This window comes from Pongo pygmaeus, chromosome 3, assembly GCF_028885625.2.
Source record: "Pongo pygmaeus isolate AG05252 chromosome 3, NHGRI_mPonPyg2-v2.0_pri, whole genome shotgun sequence".
In the NCBI taxonomy this organism is placed as follows: domain Eukaryota; kingdom Metazoa; phylum Chordata; class Mammalia; order Primates; family Hominidae; genus Pongo; species Pongo pygmaeus.
Window position 1 is genome coordinate 37,329,602 of NC_072376.2, and position 14,890 is coordinate 37,344,491.

A 14,890-nucleotide genomic window follows, 5' to 3' on the forward strand; every position below is an offset into this window, starting at 1 on the left:
CCTCAGCCTCCCGAGTAGCTGGTATTACAGGTGCCACCATGCCCAGCTAATTTTTGTATTTTTAGTAGAGATGGGGTTTCACCACGTTGGCCAGGCTGGTCTTGAACTCCTGACCTCAAGTGATTGACCTACTTCGCCCTCTGAAATTGCTGGGATTACAGGTGTGAGCCATCGCCCCGGCCATGGGCATTTAATTTAGCGTATATTTCACAACATGCCTGAGGGAAGCTTGGAAGGGACCTTGGAGATCATGGGCCGAAGACCCACAATTTACAAGGTGGAAACAGGTTCAGAGAATGTGACATGAACTGTCTGAGGTCACATAGCTGGTTGCCAGCAGGTAGAAGCTAGCAGCAAGCACCTGGACAGCCTGGGCTGCCTCACACAGAGAAAGACCCCACAAGTCCGTGTGCAAATTGATTGACCCACTTTAGATGACTCCTGACCCTCATCTGAAAGCTGAATTTATCTTCACCTCACCCAGAGCAAAACTTCTGTCCTGTTTGAAAAATTCCAAGTTAGAAGAGCAATAACTCAGACACCACTACTTAGAAGCATTTAAAAAACTGAATGGGATCCCCACACAAATGGAAAAGAGAAGCTAAACTATTTCCCTCTTATATTTTCTCAGCCCTTACATCTCCTATCAAGGCCAATGGACATTTTCAATTATGTACCTTCTCTAGCTATGCATAGAGACTAAGATGCAGATGGTGGTTTATTTTATAATCTATGAGTTCCTTTGCTAAGTATACAGACACCTTTTATCTTTTTTAATTATTATTATACTTTAAGTTCTAGGATACATGTACGAAACATGCAGGTTTGATACATAGGGTTTGCTGCACCCATCAACTCATCATTTACATTAGCTATTTCTCCTAATGCTATCCCTCCTCCAGCCCCCCACCCCCCAACAGGCCCTGGTGTGTGATGTTCCCTGCCCTGGAGACACCTTTTATCTAAAGGTTTTCAGAGGGGCATTTGCCTAGGAATACCGCACTTGGGTCTTATATTCTGGAAAATGAGCTTGCTCAGTGCACCTGAAGATTACACTGAGTTTTCCCAGGCACATTCTTCTTGTTGAGATGCAAGTACATGTGGCTTGGTGGACTTTTTGTAGGAATCTTAAGCTACAACAAAGGAAACAAATTCAAATTGTTTTGTGCATTTCTACAGAGGTTTGTGGCACCGTTTTTTTTCCAGGTGTTTGCTGTGCAATTCGAATCCAAAATTCAGTGCTGAAGCACATAAATTTAGGCTTTGAAAGAGTGAGGACATTCACAAAGAGCTTCATTTGTGTTTAAAACTTGGCAATTTTAAAGGAATTTTATTAAGATAAAAAAGAGGGCCAGGCACAGTGGCTCACATCTGTAATCCCTGCACTTTGGGAGGCCGAGGCGGGTGGATCACCTGGGGTCAGGAGTTCAAGACCAGCCTGGGCAACATGGTGAAACCCCGTCTCTACTAAAAATACAAAAATTAGCTGGGCATGGTGGCATCTGCCTGTAATCCCAGTTACTTGGGAGGCTGAGGCAGGAGAATCGCTTGAGCCTGGGAGGTGGAGGTTGCAGTGAGCCAAGATTGCGCCAATGCACTCCAGCCTGGGTGACAGAGTAAGACTCTGTCTCAAAAAAAATAAAATAAAATAAAAAAGAGAAATTATTTTAGAAGTGGGAAATTATCCTAAATGAAGGTAAACTAAACCACCTTATAAAAAACAGAAAATTTTGATTTACTATAGAAGAAGTGGAAAGAGGAAGTTTGGGTCAGATTTTTATTCACTAATAGATTTGATCAGGAAATAGGAGTTGATTCTTTTCAGTCTTATTTTTGAAGGAGAAATATAACTTTCAGTTTAGAAAAAAAAGTTATTTCTTGATAAAATTAGTGCTCTGTCGAGCGATGCTTCTAATGTTTCCACTATAAATTATAGCAAAATGTCTGAGTTTAAAGCTAAGAGTCTATGTTGAGTTACAGGATGGGGTGTGGGTGTCAAAATCTTTTGACTCTAAATTTTTACAGTATTTTCTTTTATGAGCTCATGACTGCTGGGTTTTTCCATGAATTTGAAACAAGTGTACAGTGTTTTGAAAAGAAGATTATTTGCTTAAACTTTATAGACTGAGCTAAAAATAGAAAAACACTGATTCTGTTTTTGGAATGTCTTACAAGCTAAAAAGTAAACATGATTGCTGTTCGTATTGAACAACCTACTGAGAACAGATGTTTAAATAGCAAAATGTAATAATTTAGCTGGTTTTGAAATATCACAGCATTTTAATGAATTGATTGTTAATGAATAGATAGACCTATGTCATAAATAAATTTCTGTTTCAGCAAGTGTTACTTACAAGGAGAAAAAAAGGCATCCCCAAGCTGGTATGAACTTTACTCTCAAAGGGCTTTGTTACTATCTTCTTGTCTCCTCTGGAGTTGCAAGTTTGGGGGTTCCCTTTTACCCTGCAGTCTTCTTAGTATTTCTGGTGGGACTGCAGCCAGCTATTAATTTTGCAAGGCTTTTGGATACATTTAATGACCACTAAAAATGTTCTCATGAAGTCGGCTTGCTGTTATTCTGGCTAACAAGAAACTACAATGTAACGCAGAAAATCAAAACATAAAATTAGAGACCTTGATTTAAATGTCGACATGGATATATCAAGGTAGAATGTTCTTGAGGTACCCACCTGAATTTATAAGGTACTCCTCAATAAGTCCTCACCTAATTTGTTCTTCTACTTCTCCTCTACATTTTCTTTACTTCATGAACCAATTTATTGAGCACCGTTTGCTCTGAAGATGGTCTTCAAATACTCTGTCTTGCCACCTGAAGATTCCTCTTGAATCTGGCATGATTTAAAATGTGAGTGTGGGTGTGTCCTCGAGAGAAAGTGAGCCATGTAGAAAGGCAAGGAGGGATTGGAGGTGTCGAGTTGGGAGAGCGAGTGTGAGTTCCATGTGTGAGTGAGCAGGACCCATGCCTGGGGATGAATTTCTAAACTGTTGAAAGTGTGGCGGGCAAGTGATGCTTGTGTGTACCAAGTCTCTGCCCAGCTAGTATGATAGGAATGTACCAGAGACACTTGGGCGATTTGTGGCTTGGCTTATGGAGTTAAAGTAACAATTGGAGCACAGTCTTGCTGTTAGACACAGCAACTCATAAAGAGGGAGAGGAAAATATCAAGACACATCCTGCAGGCCCACCATGCTGGAGTGAATTTTGGCTCACACACAATCTCTTCTCTGATCTTAACTGTGTGTCCTGTCCTATTTTGTGTGTCTATAAACCCAGCTCTGAGCTTGAGGCCTCCAGCCCATCATTTCTGTTTTACTTCTACATTTAAAACATATCATTCCCACTATAATTCCAATACCAATCATTGTTGCTACTACTAATACTATTGCTACCACCACTACATCTACAGCCAAAATTTGCTGTGCATCTACTATAGGCCGGTGCTTTATCTGTGTTTTCGTTTGTTTGTTTGAGACAGAGTTTCGCTCTTGTTGCCCAGTCTGGAGTGCGATGGCACAATCTCGGCTCACGGCAACCTCCATCTCCTGGGTTCAAGTGATTTTCCTGCTTCAGCCTCCGGACTAGCTGAGATTACAGGCATCCACTACCACCATGCCTGGCTCATTTTTGTATTTTTAGTGGAGACGGGGTTTCACCACGTTGGCCAGGCTGGCCTTGAACTCTTGACCTCAGGTGATCCACTGCCTCAGCCTCCCAAAAAGTGCTGGGATTACAGGCATGAGTCACCACACCCAGGCAAAACTAGCCGTTTTAAGTGTGGGATCCATTATTACAAAGGCTCAGCGACTTAACTTACCTAAAGTCATTCAATCATCATCACATAGAGGGATTTACCAAAATTAAGATGTAATTTACATTCTATAACATTTTGGTGTTTAGTAAATCCACAAATTTTGGTATTTAGTATATTCTAAATACCATCTAATTCCAAAACATTGTCATCACTGCAAAAAGAAACCCTGCACCCATTAGCAGTCTCTCCCTGTTTTCTCCTCTCTCCAGCCCCCGGTAACTACTAGTCTATTTTCTGTCTCTATGGATTTGCCTATTCTGGATATTTCATATAAATGGAATCATACAGTATGCAGTCTTTTGTAACTGGCTTATTTCAATTGGCGTAGTGTTTTCAAGGTCCATCAGTGCTGTGGCATGTATCAGTACTTCATTACTTTTTATAGCCAAATAATATTCCACTGTGTGGATATACCATATCTTGTTGATCCATTCATCAGTTGAAGGGCATCTGGGTTGTTTCCACTCTTGTGAGTTGTGCTGCTGTGCACATTCATGGACACATTTTTACATGGGCATATATGTTTTCAATTTATGCAGAGGGATTTTTAGTGTTAGATTTTCAGGATTTGGTATTATCCTTGGCAAATATGGGTTTCTTTGGAAATAAATTTTTCTGTTTGTAAGAGATGATTGCATATCATCAAACTTACACTAACATTCCCTCTCCACTATGGAGCTCTGATTTCTGTCCTATCTCCTCCTATGCAAGGCCTGATTTCCAGAGAACATTAATCTTCTAAGCCTTTCTTCATGCGGATCCTTCTTCCTGGAAAGCCCATTCCCTCTCCACCTTCTGTAAACCAGCCAGGAAGCTGGGTTTTCCTTTGCAGCCTGAAGTTATTTTCCTTCGCAGCCTGAAGTTATTTTCCTTCCTCTGGGAACTCATCAAAGCTTCACCTGGACTTTGAGGGAAAATAACTTCAGGCTTTTGTCACTCTTTTCCCTGCCTGAACTTCCCTGCTATCCTCTATGCCCCTTGAGGGCAGGATTCTGGTCTGACTCAGTTTTGCTATTTCCTGCAAGGACTTCTGTGGCTTTCCGCAATAGGTGCTAATGAATATTCATATTTGTGAACTGAATTCCTGATCCATTGCCAAGTGGTTCTGATTCACTTGAAACCCAGTTGAATTTCCTTGTAGAATTTGTATTACAATGGCTCTATTTTTAACCAGGTCTTAGGGTGGGGAGGAGCAAGCTGGCAGAGTGAGGTCATTCTTTCTCATGTGTCCCTACCTCACTGGCCCCAACACTAGAGGGCAGCCTGCCTGGCATCACCTCCTAAACTCACAGGAGGTTTTGCCACTCTTGCTTCTTGCTCCTCCTCAAAAGAAGAAATTGGCAGAAGAGCTGGGGCAGGAGTGTCAGGGTTTGTTTTGGCGGGGATATGGTCAGGCTTAGTAGGGAAGCAACTCTTCCAGTTCCCAGACCAGCCTCCCTGCCTTTCAAGTCCTCCATTAATGTCTTAGGAGTGCTGAGATGGTGCAACGTTAAAGCATCCTTTTAAAGTTACTTAGACAACAATTTTAGATTTCTGTAGGGATACTGTATTAGTCCATTCTTACGCTGTTAATAAAGACATACCTGAGACTGGGTAATTATAAAGGAAAGGAGTTTAATTGATTCACAATTTCACATGGCTGGGGGGGTCTCAAAATCATGGCGGAAGGCAAGAAAGAGCAAGTCACATCTTACACGGCAACAGACAGGAGAAGAATTGAGAGCCAAACAAAAAGGATTTCACCTTATAAAACCATCAGATCTCGTGAGACTCATTCACTACCATGAGAACAGGATGAGGGAAATCACCCCCATGATTCAGTTATCTCCCACCATGTCCCTCCCACAACTTGTGGGAATTATGGGAGCTACAATTCAAGATGAGATTTGGGTGGGGACACAGCAAAACCATATCAGATACTATCATGTTTAGATCTCTGCAGTCCTATTTGGATAGCCTATTGCTTTCCACAGAGCAACTATATATATAATATATTTTATATATGTATTTTATATATATAATATATTTTATATATGTATTATATATTGTATATTTTATATATAATATTTTCTATATAATATTTTCTATATATTATATATTTTATATATAATATATAATATATTTTATATATAATATATTATATATTATATATTTTATATATAATATATAATATATTATATATTATATATAAAATATATAAAATATATATAATATACATTACATATTATCTATATTTTATATATAATATATATTATATATGTTTTATATAATATATATTATATATTTTATGTTTTATATATAATATATATTATATATTTTATATTTTATATATATTATATATTTTATATATTATATATTATATATGTTTTATATATAATACATATTATACATTTTACATATTATATTATATATTATATATAATATATATTATATATATATTTTATATAATATATATTATATTATATATAATTATATAATATATATTATATTATATATAATTATATAATATATAATATATTATATATAATATATATTATATATATTTTATATATTTTATATATGATATATATTTTACATATAGTATATATTTCATATATATTATATATATTTTATATATAGTATATATTTCATATATATTATATAATATATATTATATATTTCATATATATTATATAATATATATTATATAGTATATATGAAATATATACTATATAATATATATAAAATATATATTATATAGTATATATGAAATATATACTATATAATATATATTTTATATAGTATATATTTCATATATATTATATATAATATATATTTTATATATTTCATATATATTATATATTATATATATTTTATATATTTCATATATAATATATAATATATAATATATATATTTGATATATTTTATATATTTCATATATAATATATATTATATATTATATGTATTTGATATATATTATATATTATATATTTTATATATAATATATTATATATTTTATATATTATAGATATTATATATAATATATATTTTATATGTTATATACTATATATTTTATATATAGTATATATTATATATATTTTATATATATTTGATATATAATATTATATATATTTTATATATAATATATGATATGTTTTATATATATCATATATGATATATGATATATTTTATATATATCATATATGATATATGATATATTTTATGTATATCATATATGATATATGATATATTTTATATATATCAGCCTCTCTGGCTGAGTTCAGTGGGCTGACACATTTGACTTGGCTAGGTGGAGTGTTTTAATAATTGCGAATGCATTCTCCAAGATGCCATAGTTCCTTCATTCTTTATCCTCTCACACCTTGCCCTGTTCACACATTTATATGAGCTGCTTGCCCTTTGAGGTCTCTGAGAATTTGACCTTTGCTCCAAAACAGCCAAATCGTCTGCCCTCTACTCTCCCTCTCACTCGGCCAGCTTCCCATTACAGGTGACTCTGATACACAATCAGGGCTGGAAACTATCGGTGTCTTTGAGCAATCACTATTCTGTCTGCAGAGGTTCTCAATTCTGACTGCATGAGAGAAACAACTTAGAGATGTTAAAAATTACTGATGCCTGGCTGGGTGTGGTGGTTCATGCCTGTCATCTCAGCCCTTTGGGAGGCTGAGGCGGGCAGATCACCTGAGGTTGGGAGTTTGAGACTAGCCTGACCAACATGGAGAAGCCCTGTCTCTACTAAAAATACAAAATTAGCCAGGCGTGGTGCTGCATGCCTGTAATCTCAACTACTCAGGAGGCTGAGGCATGAGAATCACTTGAACCCAGGAGATGGAGGTTGCGGTTAGCTGAGATCGTGCCATTGCACTCCAGCCTGGGCAACAAAAGTGAAACTCCGTTTCAAAAAAAAAAGGATTACTGATGCCCGGTATACGTACAATCCTTTCATGGTAGCATACGCAGTTCCTTGTGGGAAGGATATATTTTTCAGATGGGTGGGAGAGTAGTATTTTACAGAAAATAGTGTATTTGAATAGGCCAGGTGCAGTGGCTTACGCCTGTAATCCCAGCACTTTGGGAGGCCAAGGTGGGCGGATCACCTGAGGTCAGGAGTTCAAGACCAGCCTCAACATGGAGAAACCCCGTCTCTACTAAAAATACAAAATTAGCCATGCGTGGTGGTGCATGCCTGTAATCCCAGCTACTCGGGAGGCTGAGGCAGGAGAATTGTTTGAACCTGGGAGGCAGAGGTTGCTGTGAGCTGAGATCGCATCACTGCACTCCAGCCTGGGCAACAAGAGCAAAACTCCGTCTCAAAAAAAAAAAGAAAGAAAAAAAGGAAATAGTGTATTTGAGTATAGGATTAGATTTTCTGATGTTAAGTTTCCCTTTGATGGAATTCCAGATTATAACAGAGAATGTCTTTGTGCAGTGTGACTGGCAAGCTACATGCTGGTAGTGAATTAAAATAAGAGCTGTCATGTATATTTCTTAAAACATTTGGTGTTAGAGCACCACACATTACTATCAAATCTACCCAATTCGAAGGCTCCTCCTACTTTGCCGTGAGATTAGTGATTCTGCCTACTCCTGGATTAGGAAGGAAGACTTGGATCAGAGAAAGACCCCTGTGTGCCTAAAAGATAACACAAACCTTAGACAAATTCTAACCCAGACTGCAGGAGCCTCTACCCTGAATGTGTATATGCAGAGAATTGGATCCAGGTTTAAACAATGAAGGCTTCATGTCCTTATTTCACCTGCCTGCATACATTCCCGCTGTAACTGTCACATTGAGGATTTGGACTGTTTTTTTGCAAGAAATGCAGTTTTTATTCCCCTAAACCTAATGTAATTTCCACTTTTTGGCATCCCTATTTTCTGTGGCGGAAAATTTATCTTAGTCATAGGTACTTCAGATTTCCTTAGTCAATTCAGGGTTCTCCCCAACCTTTCCCCAGAATTGCTTCTAAGTTCTGGGCATTTTTGGAGAGTTTCATGTAGGAGTTGGAGTGATGGAGTATGGTGACATTTGTCCTGGGTTCAGCTTGTCCAGTCTGGTCCTCAGCTGACCATCCACTCACATCAAAACTATGTTGTTGCCTGATAACTCTCTAGGTCGCTCTCTAGCTAAACTGGTTCATACCAGCCCAAGAACACAGGACAGTTTTGGCTGCTTTCTCCAGGGCCTATTGATCAGTACCTTTTAATCATTAATGTTTTAAGACCAATGTTAATGAATCTCATCTACTAGTGCTTCTCAAACTTTAATGAGTATACCAGTCACCTGGAATTTTGGTAAAATGAAGGTTTTGATGCAGTAGGTCTAGATTAGGGCAGGGCCTGAGATTCTGCATTTCTAACAAACAGCCAGTTGCTGCTGAGGCTGCTGGTCTGTGGACCACACCTTGAATAGTAAGGTTGTAGAGTCTGCAAGCATTCTTGCTCTAATGGAACTGTCAGCCTCCATCTCTTCTAAGTGTTTGGGTAAGTGATGTGGTAACAGGGAAAGATTTGGCTAAATGGCTGCAAATGCACTCCCTTTTCCACCTTCATTAAGCAGGGAATATCACTGCTTAAAAGTGAGAGAATAGCACTTCCCTAGGATGCTTCTAAGGCTCTTTTCAAGGGTGGCTTCTGTTGGAATGATGTCACTTTTTTTTGAGACAGGGTCTTTCTCTGTCACCCAGGCTGGAGTGCAGTGGCAGAATCTCAACTCACTGCAGCTTCGACATCTAGGGCTCAAATGATCTTCCCACCTCAGCCTCCTGAGTAGCTAAGACTACAGGTGTGTGCCACTATGTCCAGCTAATTTAGTTTTATTTTTCCTTTATGTAGACATGGGGTCTCACCATGTTGCCCAGGCTGGTCTTGAACTCCTGAGCTCAAGTGATCCTCCCATCTTGGCATCCCAAAGTGCTGGGATTACAGGCATGAGCCACTGTGCATGGCCTGATATTACTCTTGACTTTCTCCATGCTTTTTTTTTTTAAGACAGAGTCTCACTCTGTCTCCCAGGCTAGAGTGCAGTGGCATGATCTCAGCTCACTGCAACCTATACCTCCTGGGTTCCAGTGATTCTCCTGTCTCAGCCTCCCAAGTAGCTGGGACTACAGGGCATGCCATCACGCCTGGCTAATTTTTTGTATTTTTAGTAGAGACGAGGTTTCACTATGGTGGCCAGACTGGTCTTGAACTCCTGACCTCAGGTGATCTACCCGCCTCGGCCTCCCAAAGTGCTGGGATTACAGGCGTGAGCCACCATGCCCAGCCTCTCTATGCCTTTATGGTTTTATCTATTCCTATGCACCAGATAAAACCACAAGGGTGGAAAAAAGATGAAACCCTATCATCTCCTGTAGGGTCCAGCCCCACAGGGTTGGTGGGTTTTATCCCCGTGTGCAGAGACGAGAGAGTGTAGAAATAAAGACACAAGACACAGAAATAAAAGAAAAGACAGCTGGGCCCATGGTACCACTACCACCAAGACGTGGAGACCGGTAGTGGTCCCAAATGCCAGGCTGTGCTGATATTTATTGGATATAAGACAAAGGTGCAGGGTAAGGAGTGTGAGCCATCTCCAATGATAGGTAAGGTCACGTGGGTCACGTGTCCACTGGACAGGGGGCCCTTCCCTGCCTGGCAGCCGAGGCAGAGAGAGAAGAGAAAGAGAGAGACAGCTTACACCATTATTTCTGCTATCAGAGACTTCTAGTACTTTCACTAATTTGCTACTACTATCTAAAAGGCAGAGCCAGGTGTACAGGATGGAACATGAAGGCAGACTAAGAGCATGACCACTGAAGCACAGCATCACAGGGAGACGGTGATGCCTCCAGATAACCGCAGGTGGGCCTGACATCAGTCAGGCCGTCCACAAGAGGTGGAGGAGTAGAGTCTTCTCTAAACCCCCCCGCCTGAGGAAAGGGAGACTCCCATTCCCGGTCTGCTAAGTACCCGGTGTATTTCCTTGACACTGACGCTACCGCTAGACCACAGTCCGCTTGGCAACGGGCGTCTTCCTCGACGCTGGCATTACCGCTAGACCAAGGAGCCCTCTGGTGGCCCTGTCTGGGCATAACAGAAGGTTCGCGCTCTTGTCTTCTGGTCACTTCTCACTGTGTCTCCTCAGCTCCTATCTCTGTATGGCCTGGTTTTTCCTAGGTTATGATTGTAAAGCGAGGATTATTATAATATTGGAATAAAGAATAATTGCTACAAACTATTGATTAATGATATTCATATATAATCATATCTAAGATCTCTATCTAATATAACTATTCTTATGTATTTTATTATACCAAAACAGCTCGTGCCCTTGGCCTCTTGCCTCAGTACCTGGGTGGCTTGCCGCCCACAATCCCCCATGATCCTCTCCTTTTGATATTCATGCCCTTATATTATCTCCTCCCCTTAAGTGTGGACTAGACTTATGTCTTTGGTTTTTCACAAACAGTAATAGAGCAAAAGTATTGGGATGTCACATCTTAATTTATAAAAAACTGTTTTTGGATTTGTGCGTTCTGTTGGATCACTTGTGCTGGGGGATACAAACTGCCATTTTCTGATCAGCACTATGGAAAGAAACAGCAAGAAACAGAGGCCCTGAATCCAGCAGCCTGCGAGGAACTAAATACTGGCAACACCTACGTGAATGAGCATGGAAGCGGATCCTTCAGTCCCAGGCCAGTCTTGAGATGACTGCAGCCTCAGTTAACAGCTTGACTGAAATTTTAGGGAGACTTTCAGCCAGAGCCATTCAGCTAAGATGCTCCTGGATTTCTGACCCACAGAAGTTGTTTGTGGTTTTAAGCTTCTCAGTTTTGGGGTAACTTTTTATACAGCAATAGGTAGCTAATACCCTCACTAAACTCAGATGCCAGATATTTAGGGAACAACATTAAAATGTCCCAATGGTCCTTCAAGAAGATAATGCACAATTAGTAAAAGGAAAAGAGAAGCAGAATTCTTGGGCTGGGTTGGCCATTTGGCCTGAGGAACTCAGTGAGTGGTTCCACCTGACACATTACATTACACATCAGCGATTAGACCTTTGGACTTCTTTTTTTCAACGTGGAACTCGGGAGCGGCTGGGATTGAAACTCAGCTTTACCTTTGTAGCCATAAACTGACCACCTTGTCTCATCATCTTGCCTTGGGAGAGAAGAAAACTATGGTGAAATCAACATTTCTCAAGTTGCTAAAGCCTCCCGGCAGGCAGGAGCTAAATGGTTCTTTTCCTCTGCCCCGTTTTTGGTCTCAATCGCCGAGTTTCCTGACTCCAAGAAAACCACCTTTGATTATATAAAGGTATTAGGGGCTGGGGAACACTGGTCTTTTGTTACCAGCAATCTAAAGCGCTTAGGAAGAAAAGCCCTGGGGGTGGGGGTCACCCCTGGAAAGTTGGGCGGGCTTTGTGTTAGCTCCAACTCTGGGGCTTTTGTGGAACCTGGAGAGGGAGGAATTCTTAGATTTCTGAAAGTTGTGCGAAACGGACCCCAGAGGCCTGGAAAGGCGCGTCCCCAGCCTCCAGGGTTTCCTGCGCAGCCCTGGGCATCTCGGAAGGGGGCGAGCCCAGCGTGTCCCAACTTCCCGCCGGCAACGAAGCGCGGGGGTGGGCGGGGTCGGCCGCGCGCCCTCCCCTCCTCTCCCCTCCTCCCCCCGCCCACCCCCTCCCCGCGCTCTCCCCTCCCACTTCCCTTTCTCTGCCTGGCCGCCCGGCGGGCGCGACCGCTCGGGGCAGTGACGAACTGGGTGGAGCCCGCCGCCGCCGCCGCCGCCGCCGCCGCCGGGGAGAGCGATGCCCCGGCCCCGCCGCTCCCCAAGACCGCCCCCGGCCGCCCGCGGGCCCACGGGCCGGCGGCGGGAGTGAGCGGGAGCCGGCGGGCTAAGAGCCGCCTCCCGGCCCGCGATGTCACCATTGTTCAGCTGGGTGGCCAAGGTAGGCGGCGTCGGGCGGGCGCCCGTTACCGGAGCGGAGCGGCAGGCGCGGGGCTGGAACATTTGTAACCTTCGGGCCGGGGCTGGGCCGGGCCGCTGGGGGCCAGGCGCCGCGGGGGGCGAGCGGCGGGCGCGACCAGGTCGTTAGCCGCGCGTTTCTCATTCATTAGTCTCCCAGATCCCTGTGGGGAGGACGGGCGAGGTAACGGCGCCCATTTCACAGTTGGGGAGACTGAGGCTGTATTCGGAGACCCCTGCGGGAGCCCGAACCCAGCAGGCGGCTCCTCCGGCCCCTGTCGCTCCCCGCGCCGCGGAGCTGCCGCTCGGTGCCTCCCCGGCGCGGGACCTCGCGGAAGTCGACCTCGCGTGTCTCCCTCGCGGGTGTCGCCCTCGTGTGTCTCCCTCGCAGATGTCGGCTTGCGCTGGGCCGCCTGGACAGGGCGCCGAGGATGCCCAGAGGCTGGTGCCCACAAGGGGCGTCTGTCTTTCGTTTTTAACCCTCTGGTTTCAAAGGGCATGTTCTGAGGTCTGAGTTTTAAATAGAAGTTTTTAACTTTCCATTCCCACAAAGTTTTATTTTCAGAACATGAGCGCTTTCGAGATAACTGGGTGGTGCAAATCCAGGCCAGTTGCACTGTTGCTAACAGGAAGGCATTAGTGTAGATTTCCAGAGTTCCCACCAGTTCGAGAACACAGTAATAGCATTAATAGCATTCTTTTTATCCACTCCTGCAGTGCCAGGTGTCTGAATGTGTTTTAAAGGATGCGACCCTCGCCACCTTGAAAGGCTCGCTGGTCGTTAGGGCATCTTGCTGTCACCCCGTGCACTCAGTCCCTTGGCCGGCCCCTTCCCAGGGCTTGTTGTTTCCTGTGTATAGCTGGTCGAGTAATAAGCTCACAACTCGTTAGCCATACTGTAAGCCTTTACCAATTAATAATTTAATTAGGTGGTGGTTATACCTTGAGTTATCATGCAATGCTTTTACAGTCTAATTTAATTGCATTTTTATGAATACCTGTTTGTGAGCAGGTATGGCTTTGCCTGTGATTTAAGTGATACAAAATTGGAGACACAGAAACTAGATAACACTAGTTTTTAGATGGGCAAAAGTTTTTAGGTAGATTTTCTTACTAGGTAAATAACATTCCATTAGAATCACTTCCTGAAACATAGCTGGTGGTAAAATGAGATGACTTTCAAAAACGTTTTGAGTCATTAAAAAGCAGTTTCGTACCGAAGAAAAATTGGTAATGCCTACACATTCTGGTTTGAACTGATAGCTAATTAGTTTTTATAAGTATCGGTGAATTTAAAAACTTTTGAAGTTTGAAAAGTAATTCAGTGTGTTGTCTGATTATGTTTTACTTCCTCATCCTAGACTGAAGATTTGAGTCTACTTTTATATTGTTATACTTTTGTACTGTAAGGCCAAAGAGAGAAAAAAACAAATTGCGACTCATTTTATTGCAAAACCAATAAGAAGTAAATGTAAATTTTTAAAAACTTACTACTAGTACTGTTTTTTAAGTTTTACTTTTCCAGAACATATTTAGTAAGATGCTATTCATTGTGGGAGTGAGATGGACTTTTGTTTACTTTGGTACAGAGGAAACAGTGAAAACGCCCCCAACAAAGCCTTATTTCGAAAACCATCACAGACTTTTAGGACGATTGTTAGCCTTCTCCGAGTGTCAGTACATTGGAAAAGTTTATATAGAGAAAATGTAGGCTGGTAGCTTAATTTGGATTCTGAATCTTGTTATTTCAAAATTATTATTTTTGAGACAGAGTCTTATCTGTTGCCTAGGCTGGAGTGCAGTGGTGCGATCTCAGTTTACTGCAACCCCCACCTACCAGGTTCAAGCGATTCTTGTGTCTCAGCCTCCCCAGTAGCTGGGATTACAGGTGTGCGCCACCACGCCCAGCTAATATTTGTATTTTCAGTAGAGATGGGGTTTTGTCATATTGGCCAGGCAGGTCTTGAACTCCTGGGCTGAAGTAATGCCCCTGCCTTGGCCTCCCAAAGTGCTGGGATTACAGATGTGAGCCACCGCACCTGCCCTCAAAATTATTATTTCAATTACAGGACAACAGTGGAAAAACTATTAAATGTTT

The 14,890-nt window shown here is 41.7% G+C and overlaps 1 protein-coding gene across 24 annotated transcripts in view; it reads left to right on the top strand.

The window, feature by feature from the left end:
- The window catches only part of TBC1D1 (TBC1 domain family member 1), a 248,917-nt gene that overhangs the window by 75,950 nt on the left and 158,077 nt on the right, over window positions 1–14,890 (top strand). For 9 of the 24 annotated variants that reach the window (XM_063664455.1, XM_054484531.2, XM_063664460.1 and 6 more), the window contains exon 1: window positions 12,545–12,775. The exons of the other annotated variants lie outside the window; for them this stretch is intronic. In XM_063664455.1, the coding sequence (XP_063520525.1) occupies window positions 12,746–12,775 (30 nt within the window). In that variant the 5' untranslated portion in view covers window positions 12,545–12,745. Of the gene's footprint in view, window positions 1–12,544; window positions 12,776–14,890 lie in introns of those variants that run through there. 24 annotated transcript variants of the gene reach the window in all.